The sequence below is a fragment of the Apostichopus japonicus genome, chromosome 8, assembly GCF_037975245.1.
Source record: "Apostichopus japonicus isolate 1M-3 chromosome 8, ASM3797524v1, whole genome shotgun sequence".
In the NCBI taxonomy this organism is placed as follows: domain Eukaryota; kingdom Metazoa; phylum Echinodermata; class Holothuroidea; order Aspidochirotida; family Stichopodidae; genus Apostichopus; species Apostichopus japonicus.
Genome location: NC_092568.1, coordinates 17,127,755 through 17,144,380, shown reverse-complemented (window position 1 = coordinate 17,144,380; position 16,626 = coordinate 17,127,755). Strand labels below are relative to the sequence as shown.

The 16,626-nt window shown below is 36.6% G+C and overlaps 2 protein-coding genes across 6 annotated transcripts in view; one reads left to right on the top strand and one right to left on the bottom strand.

Annotated features, from left to right (window-relative positions):
- Nucleotides 1-5,126, top strand: part of LOC139970776 (protein phosphatase 1B-like) — a 17,575-nt gene extending 12,449 nt beyond the window's left edge. For 2 of the 3 annotated variants that reach the window (XM_071976759.1, XM_071976758.1), the window contains exon 6: nucleotides 188-5,126. In XM_071976759.1, coding sequence (XP_071832860.1) covers nucleotides 188-211 — 24 coding nt within the window. In that variant the 3' untranslated portion in view covers nucleotides 212-5,126. Of the gene's footprint in view, nucleotides 1-135 lie in introns of all 3 variants that reach the window. The other variant, XM_071976760.1, reaches the window with a different exon arrangement.
- On the bottom strand, nucleotides 3,603-16,626 carry LOC139970777 (alpha-ketoglutarate-dependent dioxygenase alkB homolog 6-like). 3 transcript variants are annotated; one of them, XM_071976763.1, is made up of 8 exons: nucleotides 16,428-16,626; nucleotides 14,249-14,424; nucleotides 13,241-13,309; nucleotides 12,053-12,113; nucleotides 11,361-11,407; nucleotides 10,873-10,977; nucleotides 9,092-9,187; nucleotides 3,603-6,502 (listed from the first exon to the last, which is right to left on the bottom strand). In XM_071976763.1, exons 2-8 carry the CDS (start codon nucleotides 14,333-14,335, stop codon nucleotides 6,242-6,244), a joined length of 726 nt encoding a protein of 241 aa, XP_071832864.1. In that variant the 5' UTR covers nucleotides 14,336-14,424; nucleotides 16,428-16,626; the 3' UTR covers nucleotides 3,603-6,241. The 3 variants fall into 3 exon arrangements, with proteins under 3 accessions (XP_071832864.1, XP_071832863.1, XP_071832862.1); XM_071976762.1 differs by having other exon boundaries at nucleotides 14,249-14,436; nucleotides 16,428-16,625; XM_071976761.1 differs by lacking the exon at nucleotides 16,428-16,626 and adding an exon at nucleotides 16,044-16,346 and having other exon boundaries at nucleotides 14,249-14,436.

Below are 16,626 nucleotides of genomic sequence, written 5' to 3'. Positions count from 1 at the left end.
TGTTTGAGTGCTTTTTATCAATGTACATCTTCAAAAAATTGTGCGCACGGTTTCCATCCTCTCGTGGGTGATCATGTGAAAGGTGTGAGTTAGGCTGACCGTTTCTGAAAGAGTGATATTTTTGAATATCCACAGTATGAAGAGATGCAGTAGCAAGGTTACTAACTAGGTGATTCATCTTCAACAGGAGTACTCCGACCCAAGCTGGTGACACCAGTCAGGACTGATGACTGACCGACTGACTGACGGAACGAGTCCTGTCAATGTAGGTGTGCAGTGCTAGTTCCCTCCTAGGCTTTGTAGTGACTATGTGTTGTAGCGATTTTAATGTATCATGTAATGATTCGAGGAGCCACCGGTGCTGGCAGAGAGAGTGAGAATTGCTTTTTAGTGTGTAATCAGTGTCAGGTTTGTGTTCACTGTCGGGTCAGCTCTCATTTTAAAGCTGATGTAAACAGATAGTATTTTTTTATACAAATGATTAACGATCCAAGAAAAAAAGAGTGCATGAGAATCGACGGAACGTTGCACAGAACGGAGGCCACAAAATTGGAAATTAGGTAAGTTTGGAAAGGAACAATGGATTTGATTAATGTTATGGTACATTCTAATCAAGACAGACACAAGATTTAGAGTTAGTTCAAGCCAGGGGCAGATTGGCCTACCGGCTCTACTTCAGCTCGGAACCTGTGTGACGCCAAGGGGCCGCAAAGAGTTGTGGTGCCAACTGATTTTCTCTTGGTCGCAACAGGTGCCTCTCTCATTTAAAACACTAAATGCGTCGCACGTTTCAAGGACCACAGGTTGGATCACTGAGCTGGTAGCGATTATGGCTCCAGTCCGCCCCTGGTTCCACCTAACTACATTAGCAAGAGATATGTACTTTACTCAGAAGGGAACGCTTGAGTCGTTTACCATGATTGAGCTTTAAGAAAAGTAGGTTCATAAAATTCTTGCTTCATTGGTAGTCATTAAGAGCGATTGGTCTACTAGTAGCAAATCAGTTTACAATTTTTCCACTTTGAACCAGAAGAGTGGAAATTTGGTTTACAGGAAGGGACACTCGAATAACAACTGTGACTGCTCTTTGTTCTTTTAATAGTCTGTGTGTCCTGGAGTGGTGTTTTAATTGTTTAGACCTTAAAAATGTGGATCTACTTACACAGCCCTTTGGAAGAGTATTGAAGCAAATATCAGCCGTGTGATAATATATGTTTGACTTGAACACATCAAGCTGGAATTATGTGAGTAGTAGTTCTGCTATGTATGAGCATTGTTGATGTACAATTAGTGTACAGTGCTTACCAGTCAGTATCCTGGTACTGTATATGTGTAGTTCCTACAAACACTGTGAGGTGCTTTCTGTAGCTTCTCTCTAATGAATGTTGACCTGCATATCTATAAAGAAGTAACAGTACCCCATCCTCAGGTCTGTTGAGGTCATACAAGTCATGTTAATGATTGGTAATAGACTAAAAGGCATACATGAAAGACTTTCTTTTTGTGCAGTATTTGATATTTTAATGTTATTTTAATGTCTTTCACATGTCGCAGCATTGTTAAAGGTACCTCTTCTCTTGTGAAATACTTATTGTGTGGTCAAAGGCTCCAGATGGCAAATATTGCAATTAAGTTTATTGTGTCATTCGTGATAGACAACCTTAGCAGTAAGCTTTGAAATGCAATGAGATCATCCCCAAGAAGAGGTTTAGCAAGTATATTTTGATATTTTGAGTGCCATACACTTATAACAACAATAAGCACTGGTGTAATCAGAAGAAATGGGTTCAATTAGCAGATATCTAGAACAGTGTATCACTTTAGTTAGTATAGCCTTGGGTCAATCGAAGAGATGGATATAAAGTGATGTTCTATAATATACGCTTCACTTTCATTTGGATGAAAGAAAACATGAATAGAATAATTAACTTCTACCTGTCACATCTTGAAAGTATGGGATTCTATCTTGTTATCTGAACACCTGATTTGAAGCCAGTTCTCTTATGCGTTTGATGTTCTCCTTCTTGCAAGCGCAATTTGGAGAAAGCAGTTTCAAACAGAAACTGTTGGCATAGCGTATATGAGTACTTTTCCTCAGGCTCGAAGAAGAACATGTGACCTCATTTATTTTGTAATAGAATTATAAGGAAGATACAAAGATCAACAGCATCTATTTTGCTTTGTACAGCTACAAACTTTCCATGTTGCTTGGTAAATGCATTGTCTTGGCAAAGAAAGAAAGTCATTAGGCAGGGTTTTGAAGGAGTCTTTTGAGAGAACTACTAGTTTTTACTTTACGGTGGGATATCTTGGTGTAACAGTTACTGATCTTTCTTTGAAGAAACCTCTGGTGGGAAAATATTTGCGTGGAATGTCAACATGTAGTTACCTGAATTTACGTAACATTTGATCAAAATTTAAAACCCTTAGATCGCCAAGTTATTTGCCAACACAATTCAGGAAATTGTGCACTTATGCCACCCCCCCCCCCACCCCAGATTAGTGACCTATTGGTTAATGAAAGTTGTGAGGAGATGTTGAATTCTTGCATAGTTCAGTTAACATAAAGTTAAAAAAAAACAACCTTAAAAGTGAACCATGCCATACCCCACCCTCAAGTACTCTGTCAAACTGACAATTGCAAATATTTTGTAGTTTTATGGTCTGCAAATTTTAAGTCATTTAATTGTAACAGAGTCTTAAGTATTACCTAGTTTTGTATTTTCTGCTAATATGGTGTTATTCACTGCAGGAATCATATCTGTGTTCAAGAGTCCTTTTATCATCATACCATACAGCCAGTACTGGCAATAGTAGGTTTATTTATGAGAGGAGGCAGTATTTGTAGTGTTCATCTCTTAACTTTTTTCTTCCTTTCCTTTCCTTTTTTTTTTTTTAAATATAATTTTTCCTTTGTGATTTAATTTTAAATTGTTTTTATTAATGTTTTGCCACAATGGATTGATATCATCTCAGTCATTTCATAACTAAGAATACCTTGCAGAAAATAAAAAGGAAAAACAATGCAGTATACTGCTTTAATTCCCACCAAGAGAAAACAAATTATTCAGTGGGAAGAAGGGGGAAAAAATACGTGAAATCAGTTTGGCTGTTGTCTCTGTTATGTTTCATAGTTGACATGTTTTTTTGCATAATGTGACCACTGCTGGTGTGATTGTATTCTTTGTAATAAATATTATTAAATTGAATTAATTGTTAACTTGCTTGCCAGTGGATGGATACTTGTGCCATGTTCACTCAACAGAAATGAAATTCTGACTAGTTAGAACTGCACTTGCGTGATTTTATTCAAACCACTGTTTGGAAGGGAAACTTATTTCCTTTGTTCACATTTCTTGTACATCTACATTGGGCAGGATACAATGAACTCTTGTCATTATGATGTTGATATACATATTTTGCAATGCGTGTAGCTGAACATAAAGCTGTGCTTTGTTCTTTCGGGTTTATCGACGTACGGACAAGTTTGAATCTTTTCCTTCTTTTCCACTTCAAGGCTCATGTATTCTGTACAGAATTTTTTGTGAAGCAATTTGTGTACTTCTCATATAAAGTGTGTTGGGAACTTTCATGTGAGTGTCATTAAAAAAAAAAAAGATTGGTAAACACATCGACTTATGAAGCAAACATGTTATGTGATTGACTTTTCCTATTAAGTAGTTGAGACTTTTTTCATCTGTTGTTTGAGAATTCTTTTTAACTTCCTTTTCAAAGGCTTCCCACAAAATCAAGTAGGAAAACATTCCAATGTGAATATTTGTGTTTTTTAGGCTTTATTAAGAATTTTCCATCATAGATTGCTGTATGGTATGCTGTTGATGACAAGTGGGCTGTATCTAGCACTAAGCAGATGATAAAATAGTAGAGATGTGTAAAACGGTTTGCCGAGGTTGAATTTCGTGCCTGGGTTTAGACCACATGGGGTGTCTTTCCTTTACTGTTGGTTGCTACTCCTTGTTTCTGTATGGTTTGTTGTGTGAATTAACTCAGTACTCTCTAACTGAAACGTGTATGACAGTTTACCGGAAGATTTCACCATAAGGACATTGGGTTAGTCACGCCAAAACTTAATCAGAATTCTTTTAAGGAGAATGTTGGAGTACATGTCATGGCAGCTATAATTTGCTTTTTTTAATGTCTGCCACTTTTGCAATATTCCACATTCTTAGATTAGATTAATCTGCACTATATTTTTGACTGAATAGTACAGTCATTCATAGCATAGCCATTACTTAAATACACTCATATAGTGCATATTGCAATGCGTATTTGTTTACTGCTGTAGGCATATTTATTGTGTGTTAATGTTCAAGCAGGGGCACCATCACCCTCCTGTTGTTCAAATGCGACTGTAAAATTATTCAGTCGTGTAACTATTTTCAATGCTTGTGATCATTTGATGTGTAGGGCTAGAGGGGAGCGTTACCCATCGGATTAAAATGTCAGTTTGTGGAATGATGATATATGTAAACGACCATTACCATGATACAAGGCATACCTTGAGTTTCTGGTCAGTGCAGGGAATTAATGCCCTCCTCTCATAAAGGAGCGAGTTCAGTGACATGAGTCCTAGATATTATGTAGGTATTAACTTAAGTGATTTGCATTGTATTTCCTATGCAGGCTTGAGCAATACTACTACCATGCTTGTACAGATCAATGTGAGACAACAAAATGTGATATTAATTGCGATGATTTACTTTGTATTATAATGTTTTGTGAAGATGTTTTTAGATACATGAAAAAAAGTGGTACATAATTAACATAATTTAAAAAAAAATTAATAATTTGTAAAAGTATTGTGCAGTTCTTTTAATAACACTGTTTTAAGGATCCTTTTTGTTCAGTAAGTTTCTTATTTTTTTTTTTTTTTGAACTAAATATTGGAAATAAATACCTGTGAAATAGGTGACCAGAATTATCTGCAATCTATCCAGAGCTGTAATAAATGCACAACAGTGTGAAGAAGCCTTGGTAGATCTTTTTCAACTTGTTATGTCTTTTAAATGCTTCAGTTTCGATCTTTTGCTCGTTGTTTGTCAGTTTTCTTTACAACGTACAAAGATCCTGCATACTGAGTTAAAATAAATATGTACAAAGATCAATTTTGCTGGCGTGACAATTTTTAGCTCAAACACGATCTCTGTGTGTGAGTTTGTACCACCTTTATTTAACCAAACTCTTTCCCATCTATGGCATGAACATTTGCATTAAAGACTAAAGGTCAAAGTTGACAGTGTCAGCAACTGGTTTGGCCAACTATTAGCTTTAGCTGCAAACATTCGGGGCAAGAGAATATATCTTCGTAACACTGAAGTGATGTACTTGAAAACCTGTCTTTCCCAAAAAATAGGGAAATTAACAAATTTTCTATCCCAACAATTCAGATGACTTGATAGGAGAATTGGGTTAAAATCAACCAAAACAAGATCTTGATTAAAAAGTAACTATGAACATTTTGGGGTTTTAAAAGTGATTTTTTAATGCTAACATCCCCTTAAAATGCAATGGAATAAGCACTTTGTACTATTATTGACCAATTTTCTCCACTGTCCTAATGCTGGTAAAAAGAAACGTATCCCATTTCAGACCACTTTAGAAAAAACAAACCAAAACCCAGATGGTTTTCAAAAGCACAAACTTATCTTCCTTAAACAGTTACACAACATCTCACAAATGTGTACAGAATTGATGAAAGGAAGTACCCCTACTTGCACACTTCTGCTCCCTAGGTAACCCCATCCCATTAGTTATAATTTTTTTGGATACCTTAATAATAATATTAATAATAATAAATGCAAATTTATATAGCGCCAATATCCAGAGGAAAACCAATGCGTAGTGGCGCTAGTGCTCAGGTAAGGTAGTCAAAAATAGATAAGTTTTGAGTTTTTTTTTGAAAATGTTAACGTTGGGTGCAGACTTGATGTGCAGTGGAAGTGAGTTCCAAAAAGTAGGAGCGGCATTAGAGAACGATCTTTGACCAAATGACCTGAGCTTCAACTTAGGTACATGGAGCAGTAGCTGATTTGAGGATTGGAGAGAGCGGGTGGTGGTTTTTCGACTGATCATGCTACTCATGTATTCTGGTGCTAATCCATGCAGGGCTTTATATGTGAGCAGGATGATGAACCTTCATAAGACTTTGCTCTCAACTTCAATATGAAAGCTAGAGGTCTTAAAGCCAATTGTTTGTAAATATGTGTTATGAAGCAGTTTGCTACCTTTTTCCCAGCATTAACTTTACTTTTAATGTCTTTGGCACATATCTAATGGTCAGCGACACTCGTGTTTCTCTGAGCAGACAATCGCCAAGCGCTTGTCCAGTTGCATCAAGATTGACAATGTCGTCACCCAGGGTATCCTTTGAGAGTTCTGCAATACCATGTAGGTAATCTGTATATACTACATTCTTTAACATCAGAAGACTCCTAGGTTGCAGTAACAGTGAAAAGTCTTTAGAACCATCATCAACCATTTGCTGAGGAATTACAAAAAACAAAAAAGAACTTGAAAGTGATAAACCTGTAGCTAAAGATTACAATACGTCCTGATTGATCAGGATTGTTCCACTTTTCCAACGACTATATATTGTCCCGCCCACAAACTAAATTGTCCATATTTTCTAAAGGTCTATGTGAAGTTCAAAGCTATCATTGCTTTTATGATATGCAAACGATCATAGGGCACAAGGAACAATTTACTACAGAAGTGAGTTGAATTAAATATTTAATAATCTGGTAAATTTGAAAAGCTTTAGGAAACTTTATGCTGTACTAAACTGGTGTAAAACACTGCAAATATGCAACCATTTTGGTATGAAGCCCTCTTTAATATCCAAACATTCTTCACGCCCCTCCCCCATTACACACCACTCCCCCAGGATGCAATGTCCCACTTTTCAGCCAAACCAATATGGTAGTCCTACTTACAGCAGAGAGTGTGAAAGACAAAAATTGTTTCACCGTGATAATTGAAAACTCCACCACAAGAAGCTTCTTTGCCACCTCAAAACTATTATTATTACATTTTTAAAGCTCTGTGATATCATCACGGCAAATAGTCAACCGTTTTAAAATTTCTTTTCACAATATTTGTATAAGTTGTTGACAAGATTTGTCCTTGGACTATATCCCAGCCAGTTATCACTTATCTGAGTTCAAATCATTTAACTGTCTTTACATCTTGGATCAAGGATTTGCACTATATACAGATATTTTCACAACAATTGCGACCATGAAGTCACTCACACTACAGTTGTCAGGGGTATACATTCTTAAAACTTCCCACCAACTTAAACATTCTTATCATACATTGGTTTTAATATACTTATATTGAGGAGATCTATCAAAATTTTGAAAACTTGTCTTTATAACCACTAGAATATTCCAATCAGAATGGTGGTGTGTGATACTTTATCCAGACTACCATATAACTCTTACAGTGCACCCAGAATGACTAGAAATATACAAGAAGAGAGACCTGCTTTGTTTCAGAATTGACATAATTGTTCAGTAGTCATGTTTCATATCCTCATTGGAAGATTTTGATAAGTAATGGATGGAGAAGAAAAGACTTAGAACTTGTAAATTTAGTGGTTACCAGTAAAATGACTATTGTGCTAGAAAATAATTGGAAAAATAGATATGTTCCCTCAAAGGTGTTTGTTATTGAACCATTTTAAACAAATGCATTAACAAATAACATGTTAAGACTGAAAGAATCCACACAGGTTTAAGAAATTGCATGTATAAACAATTGCATTCACAATACTTTTGTCAATTCTAATTTGCAATCCACATTTGTTAATGTGGATCTCCAGTCATACCCTACATCAAAAGAGGGCGCTGTCACATCGGTCCTTTCTAGTTCAGCAAAACCCTGACAACCTGCATTCTCTGAAAACACTGAGAATTCCTTTGAGCAATCCCTCATGGACATACTTCTGGACAAAGTACCTGCACATTCCCTAATTCACACATAGTGTGACATATTTGAACTATTACATGATTTTTACCACGATCATAGCTAGCACCTTTAAGCAATGAAATATTGCCCACTGTTTGTTTGGCAACTTTACACACGTCTGGTCATTAAGCTTCTTTGAGGTATTTTTCAGTTACATCCCTTTACTGAGTTAAAACTTTGAGCATCAGTAAAAATTGTATCCCAGTCTCTGAAATGGACTATACTGGACTTATACCTACAGTTGCTTCTTCTTGCAATTATTGAAGAAATCTTTTTTAACGTATTTTCACAACTAGCACGATTGATTGAGATATGTTACATCACTTTACATAATCTTTGGAGGTCTGTAAACAGGATAGATCGCGTACACTGGGACCCAGTCGTCTCTACTGCACTGTTAGGACTGAAATGACAGGGCCCTCTTCAGAACCACAGAATATACCACTTCACTTTGAGCAATTCACATGGACCACCAAATACATGACAGCCAAATGGTAAAGCAACAGCCTAAAATAACAGTCTGTGTTATAAAGAGATATTGTTTATACCACTATCAAAGAATATATTACACAGAGAATATATAAAAAAGACAGGCACAGTTATATTGGAGTTGTAAATAAATGTAACTAGAACCAAGTTTATCAGAATGAGAAGATAAACTGGTATTGGTAACAATGAACCCCCATTCCCCCTCCCCCCCCCCCACCTCCCAATTTAATCCTGAAATTTCTTTCTTTTATTTTCCAAAAACATTTTGATATAGTCTATGATTCTCCAAATTATTTCCAGACAAAGAAGAGACTTCAAATTTGATATTTGAATGACTCAGTGAGGGAAAATAAGTTTGATCGTTCAAAGTAAACTTGAGCCTCAGTGACTATTATTTGACTATCTAGCATATTTAGGGGCAATACTTGAAGACTTTATAGTTGTTGTTAAATCCTTTAATTAGGACACCACACACAAAAGCCATTTTCATTCAGTGTTTCAGCTGATTAATGCATTGATAAAAACAATGCTCAGAAATTAGAAGGATGTGTGGATTGCATATATATTACAGCACTAACTATAGCAAGTGATATGTACAATGGCATTAGTTTACCTGTTTTACTGAATGGTGAGAAAACTGCAAAACAGAGTGAGATCCTAAATTGATTGTGGTGACAACAGGGTAGAAAAGAGGACCGTCCTCATGAGGCTGAAAAGAAAGGAATATATCCTGTAAGGCAGAGAGTGGTGATAGTAGTGGCCTTTGTGATACAATATAAGACAAAGGGGATCAAAATGGACAATAGTTTTTATTAGAGGCACTAAGCTTATTATGAGTATTGCAAGTTTAATCATCAATGTGAAACATTTGTTATGGAGTAGGGAGTGAGAAACAGTACATAAGTAAGGGGGTTTTTTTTTTGGGGGGGGGGGGGATCAGGGCATGCCTGATCAAAAATTTTGTGAGAAGATAACATCCAAACACAATATGAATACCACAGACATGCAGTTAAGTAGTAAGAAAAGCAGGTTTGTTGTGACAAAGTGAAATATTAGTAGAAATGATCATTACATCATTGTTCTATAAAAAAAGGTTAATGACTTCATTCAATATTTCCAATGTTTGACCATAATAATGTGCTACATGTTTGCATTGGCGTTATTGCAATTAATTACGCTCTCCTGTTTTGACACTGACATACAACAACATTGATCAAAAAAACTTATTGTTGACATCTGATTATTTAGCTCTCACAAAAAATATACCCAACTGTCTTACTAAATTGTAGTTCACAGAACCTGTCAAAAGCCAATTACACAGAAGCAAAATATTTCACATAATCTTAGTTTTTCTTAGTTGTTTCTCTCTGGTCACATAATATGCTTCATACAAGTCAACAGTGCAAGAGTTTCTATTACAGAGGAGATGCAGTGGTGGTGACAAAATAGCAAGATTTGAATGCCTAAACCTGTGAGCAGTTTCTTCAGGAATAGACAAGTAAAGGGACTGTAGAAACCGCAGCAATATAAATAATGTGGAAGTAGCTTTTTCCTCCTTCCTTACTTTGTTAAATGAAGCACAAAAAGTGTGGTGGTTCTGAAGGAACCAGTGAGGCATAGAATCCCTGTGTTAGTATCACAGCAACTTTGTATGTTTTGTCGAGTTGCTGACTATCGCTAACATTACATCTTGACAAAAAAGTCTGTAACTGTCGAGTTGCTGTATACACTAAAACTGACAACATTTCACAAACATGATTTTTGTTGAGTTGGCAAGTTATGTTAAAGTAAGATCTCGACAAAATTGTCAAATTTGCTGAGTTCCTGCGCTGAGCATAACTTGACAACTCAACAAATATGGTATTTCTGACTGTGCAACAAAGCAAACCACAATTTGATCATATTCACCAAAATATCATAATATTGCAACATGGTCAATTGGACTATCATTGTAATTCAAAGTCTACAACTTGCATGTCCCTTCAGGACCAAGGTAAAACAGAGACTGGTTAGAGGAGGGTGCTGACTTCTACCTGACCTAGACAAACACCCAACAAGAATGATACAGATGAGTTTCAGTTAGAATCGACTATTTACCCTGTCCTGGATTGCACTCATTAACAAGCACATGATTTGATACATGTTCTTTAAAAAAACAAAATTGTTGTTTTGAAATTTTTGAGTTGCTGTATAGGCTAAACTTGACAACACTTCAAACATATGATTTTTGTGGAGTTGGCAAGTTACACTTATGTTACATCTTGAAAAAATTGTCAAATTGATGAGTTGTTGCCTTGCGCATAACTTGACAACTCAAGAAATATGGTATTTTTGAAGCCGGTGTTGTCAAACACCCACCAAGGAATGATACAGTTTCAGTAAGACAGAACTCACCATTATACCCTGTCCTGGTTTGTACTCGTTAACAAGCACATGATTTGGCACATGTTCTTCAAATAAACCATATTTGGCTATCTTCTTCGCATAAACGTCCAGCCACTAAAAAAGATAGATGGAAAGGAAATCACAGTTAATATCATTATCCTGAACACTTCACAGAGTTTGCTAAATATTGTAAGATTTAAACTATTGGTAAAAAGTAATAGGCCAAGATATGAATCCACAAACCAATAAACAGATTGATCATAATATTAAAGAAGAAGTACTAAGAGCCCTGAACAATATCTGAGAGCAAATGAAGAATTCTCTGTTGTATTGACGATCTCATAAAATATTCACATTTTATTCACAAATTGTTACATATTTTTTGACCAGTTTGCTACCAAATTGAATGATTTAAAGAAAAAATAAGAGCTTCAATAACTGTACTGCAGGTGGAAACTAATAGGAAAACCATACTCTGATATACACATTATACTCACCCCTGGTAGTTTCTCCACGATCATTCCTTTTGGATGGGGTAAACCACCTTTAATATTACAAGAAAAAGGACTTTACTTCAAAATGAGCATTAACAACAAGGTATGTTTCTGTTGATTAACAAGTTGAAGGATTCTGCAATAAAAGTCAAGACTTCAACGAATTATCCAGGTTAGTATGACAACATATATGCATAACATACGTAACGCACTATTAGTCTAAGATTTATCATATATATATATACAAGACACTGTAAGACTTCTAGACTGAATGCATCATACACATTTTGTAAGACTTGACTTCATGGTACCTTCATGCATAACATACATTACATGCTATTGTCTTAAACTAATTACAACTGTAATATATACACTTTGCAAAACTTTTCCCCATGATGGTACATCACATATAATAATACAAAACTCAAAACACTTTAATACTTCAGGAGTAATGTACACTGCACACTAAAAAGTATATACCTGAATATGTCATATGATATCCATCATACAGTACATACAACACACTGCTGATGTAGACATTTTGCTGTTCACTTACTTCTATAAACTTACTTTTCCTTACTTGAACACTTTATGTCAACCACCTTCAATATGTCATTTATCTTTTCATGCATATGGCAGACCATACATTGACCCTAAGTTTGTGTTTAGTTACAATGTAAAAAACTATTACTAACCCCAGTTTTGTAGTCTTCGATGGGATAGTTGAGTCCATTTTGGTTTGGGTGCTGCATACACCTGAATATTGGAAAGCAAAACTTCAAGAAATAAATGTGATAAATCCATCTTTGCCTTAAAGAGATACCAACTATTGGTCTACTGATCCAAGAAGATCACTTCTGGTATATATTGTAGCATCTTTGAATCAATACAGATTCACTTTAAGACAGTAGGTAATGTCTCTCGCTACACTAACACACTTTGTTGGGTTTACACAACACACATGTAAACCCTCATAACCATAGTTACCATACTTAAAGTAATTCAGGGAGTAATTTACCGTTCAAATTTTGCGTAGCAGCTTTGAAGACTCTGAAATTTGTCTCTTATAAAATACTGTTTCCTGTGTACAAAAACTGCTATACATCTTTGCACTTGTATAGCAATTTGCTCATTTCGCAATGTCAGCAGCATTTTTCAATGTGGTACTGGATAAATTACTCCCTGTACTAATAGCCTCGGTCTACATCAATGATGGCACACATGTATTTAGGCCTACAGCCTAATTTGCATATAAGGGGCAGAAGTCATCAGCATCTGCATAAACTGGTTATCAAATGATTCAAACTGCAGATATTAGGACACCAGACTTGTACATGCATCACATACTGTCATATTTAATTTAAATGAGTCTGGTGGTAATGGAATATTATGCATGGGAATTTAATAAACCGTTTATAGCCAGCTGGTTGTGGTAAAGAGACTTACAAGTGTTTACGGCGTACAGTATCGAGAGTTTCAAAGTATCCATAGAGATACATATATGGCTTTGACATTTAATAAAAGTAGAGTAGCAGGGTTATGTTAAAATAACGTTGGGGACTTTATGCAACACAAGAAACAACCCATATGTCAACCAAATTTCTTTAATTCTAAACCAAACACATGCTACTTTTAATACACTAAGATGCATTGCATGGTCATTTAAGTTCAGACTTTATGCTTTATTGACGACTTGTGTCTTTTATGAGACTCCCTTCTTCAAAAAAAAAAAAAATTCCAGAAAGCAATAAAACAACATTAAACAGTGATGTGTGATAAATGACACTTTAAATGGTTCAGTTAAACCATTCACATAAAGAAAGAAGCAGGAAGTTGAACCATAAAGTACATAGGTATATGATATATATATAGCCAATTCATACCTGATGTAACAAATGCTTTTCCTCATTGGCTGTGATGAAATCTGGAATATAATACACTGTATCTGGAGCCTGGTGAAGCAAAGGCAAATGAAAGGTCCAAATTTACCAAAGCAACAAGTGGCTGCCATGCTATTATAAATAGCATGTTATAATGGAGTTGTGGTACAAGTACAACAGCAACAGTACGGGTAAAAGTAGAATCCCACTTAGAATGAGTACAACTACTGTACAAGTCTCTGTGCACAAGTATGAGTAGCCTACTACATAATCTTCCACTGTATTCTTACTATCTGTATTAGATTTCCAAATTGTACAAAGTCTGCAAGTACGCATAGGGTTACCAAAGTTATGGATACTACCAGATTATTTATCCGGGTTGTCCCATGTTTGGCAACAAACACATATTGTCCCCCCTGCACGCTAATAGGCCTATAATGTGATGTTGAAAGCAATCACTGTTCTTACGTTATATGACAATAAATAGAAGTATGCACTATGCACGTACTACGCATCACTGTAAGTGACCGTTTGGGAAGCTTGATATCATCTTCTTCAACACGCAAACATGATTGATGGCCACAATATTAGCCCGACAAGTGTGGTGAGGTAAAATGGGGAACGTAGGCTATGTAGCTGCAACAAGCTCTTACACTTACATTATTGTAGCTCTTTGTGTTATGGGGAGTGGATGTCCCCTCCCAATAGACCCCTCCCCCCAGGATGTAGTGTCCCAATTTTCAACCAAAGAAATATGGTAACCCTATGTACGAGTACAATTTCACAACGGAGAGGGCGAGTTAGAACAACGGTTACTTTGCTGTGATATGAATACCACCAGTACCTGCACAGATTCACTACCAGCCAGATGCATAGTATTCACAAACTGGTTGTAATGTGTATCATTCAACTAAAAGTTCCATTCCATTAAGAAGGACTTCTGCCTTGTGATCACAGACTTGGTAAAAAGTAGTGTAAAGGATAAGTGAGACACAAATCAGATATATTTACCTGATGCACTTTAAATGCAGAGATATCCTCTTTAAGAACTTCAGAGGTCAGCAAGTCATCTCTAGCTATCTGATCCTGAGTTGCCATACTGCCTGAGCTTGTTAATTGTTGCCAGATGCAATTACTGGACACACTCTGGATGCTATAGTTGAAGATGACCCATTTTAAGGACAATCCTAAAGAAGAGACTATGAGTGAAACAAAGCAAAACACAACTGTGTAAAAATTAACTAGAGTAGCATGCATGCTGCAACATAAAATGCCTTTGAAATGATACTCCAAAGACAACTAAAATTGAATGAAGAAAGAGGAAACATATTCTATGGATCATGGTGAAATTTGCATTCAGTTCCTATGTACGGTTTTCAAGACACTTACCAACATCTGAAGATGACAAGTTTTTGAAACAGAAATGAACTTAAACAAACATGTGTGATGTCATAGAAGCCACTAACAAATTTGTTTACAATTTTCTTCAAAGTTGAATTACTATTAGCTGCAGTACTCCAAAATAGGGATTCATCTCAGTATGAATAAACTAAGGTCACACTCACAGGTGCAGTTTATTGTTAACTTCACATCCCTGAAGGCAAAGTACTTATGTGGGAGATAAGGATAGCAGCCTTAAGTTCGGTCTATTTGTTATGCGCTATCGACCGATTTGCGCCATCGATCGATAGCGCTGCGCTATCTATGGATCCGTAGTTAGCGCAAGCATCGGTAGATCGCGCTGCGCTATCAATCGATAGTTCGTGGGTTGTGTAGGATGAGATTTAAAGGGGAACTGCGGGCCTCGTCTACGTGAATACCCTTGACGTAGACTGAGTTCGTCTACGTGAATACCCTTTACGACATTGAACACGTTTTCAGCATTGACAACTCGCAGGAACTTGGCGCTTCCCTCAAGGCCAGGAAGGTCGACAATCTGAAAATTCCGTGTTTTGACCCAATGTCGGAAGTGCGAGTCCACCTTGATGCTTGAAGAAGATGAGATTTTATGGCATCGTACTTCTCCGCGCTGATGACTGGGCTCTTTGTTGAAGCAGCTTGGTGGTCGACGGTGTCCTGCATGTGATCTCGAAAAGCTGGCTCTTTTACCATGTTTACGAATATCGTCACTATATATCACTACCGGTACCATATGCATGAGGTCGATAGTCACTGTTGGCCCAATCACATCAGTAATTTAGCAGATTTCTTAGAACCAAGGCCTGAAGACGTACAACCTGATACGTATGCCTGATTCAGCAATGGATTTAGGTTATATATCTCCATGATACAACCAATTTATTGGAACTCATTGTATCACTATCAATTGATAAAAGTTTATTGAATTTATCATAAATATTTACATAGAAAATAGTAATTAAACGGGTAATTTTTAGAAAAATCGGTGATGTGTCCATTAAACAGCACTTGGCGTCATCCTGAAGTTAAAGAAAAGAACTTTGTCATTATCAAAATAGACATACAATCCGTCGATCTGCCTGCGCCATCGAGCGATACCTGCGCGATCTACCGATGCTGGCGCTAACGACGGATCCATAGATAGCGCAGCGCTATCGATCGATGGCGCAAATCGGTCGATAGCGCATAACATATACATTACATCTAGTCCTATAGCCTAGCATACTGATATTGGCATGAACACTGAGTTAACACCTAGTAGCTTGTCCTACAGTAAGCTGTACAGTAGGCCTAAACTTACTTTGGCTGCTGCTTAAAGCGGCCCTCCCGGAAAGTAAATCTAGAGGCCGTCCCAATTTCCAAGGTTTTGCTGAACCACTCAACTTACAGTACATTCGAATATGACCAAACACTTGGCAATTAAACTGCAATGGTCTTGTATTGCCATAGGCATAGTATGCTACTTGCCTTACTGTGTGTAGTTCTGTACAGCCACTGGTGGTACAACAGAGCTGTGTTGAAGTACGTACACATGACTGTGCGCACTGTTGCCCAATTGAGTTATTGTGATGAATTATTTACACGTCTGTTGAATTTTAAGGCACATTTGCCTCAGTTAGCCTATATTCACACGTATAACAGTAGCAAAGTAGAGTAATACCTATTAATAAGGGTACAAGTTACACCTACTTAATACTTCGTACTTCAGTTAGGCCTAGCCTAGGCTTTAACTTAGTTAGGTTATCTGACTCCCGAATTCAATTATACTTACAAGATCGCGACTAGAATCTAAGTTAAAATTCTACCAGCTGTTAGTACTCAGAGAAAACGTATTCTGGGGTTGGAATTAATGCAATGGGGTTGGCAACTAAGTACACATTCATCGAAGGCTAAGTGTCAAAATTCACATGCTGCTTCCACTAGGTTTCAGTTCCAACGAAAGTTTTTCATTCACGATTTGCAGACGACAA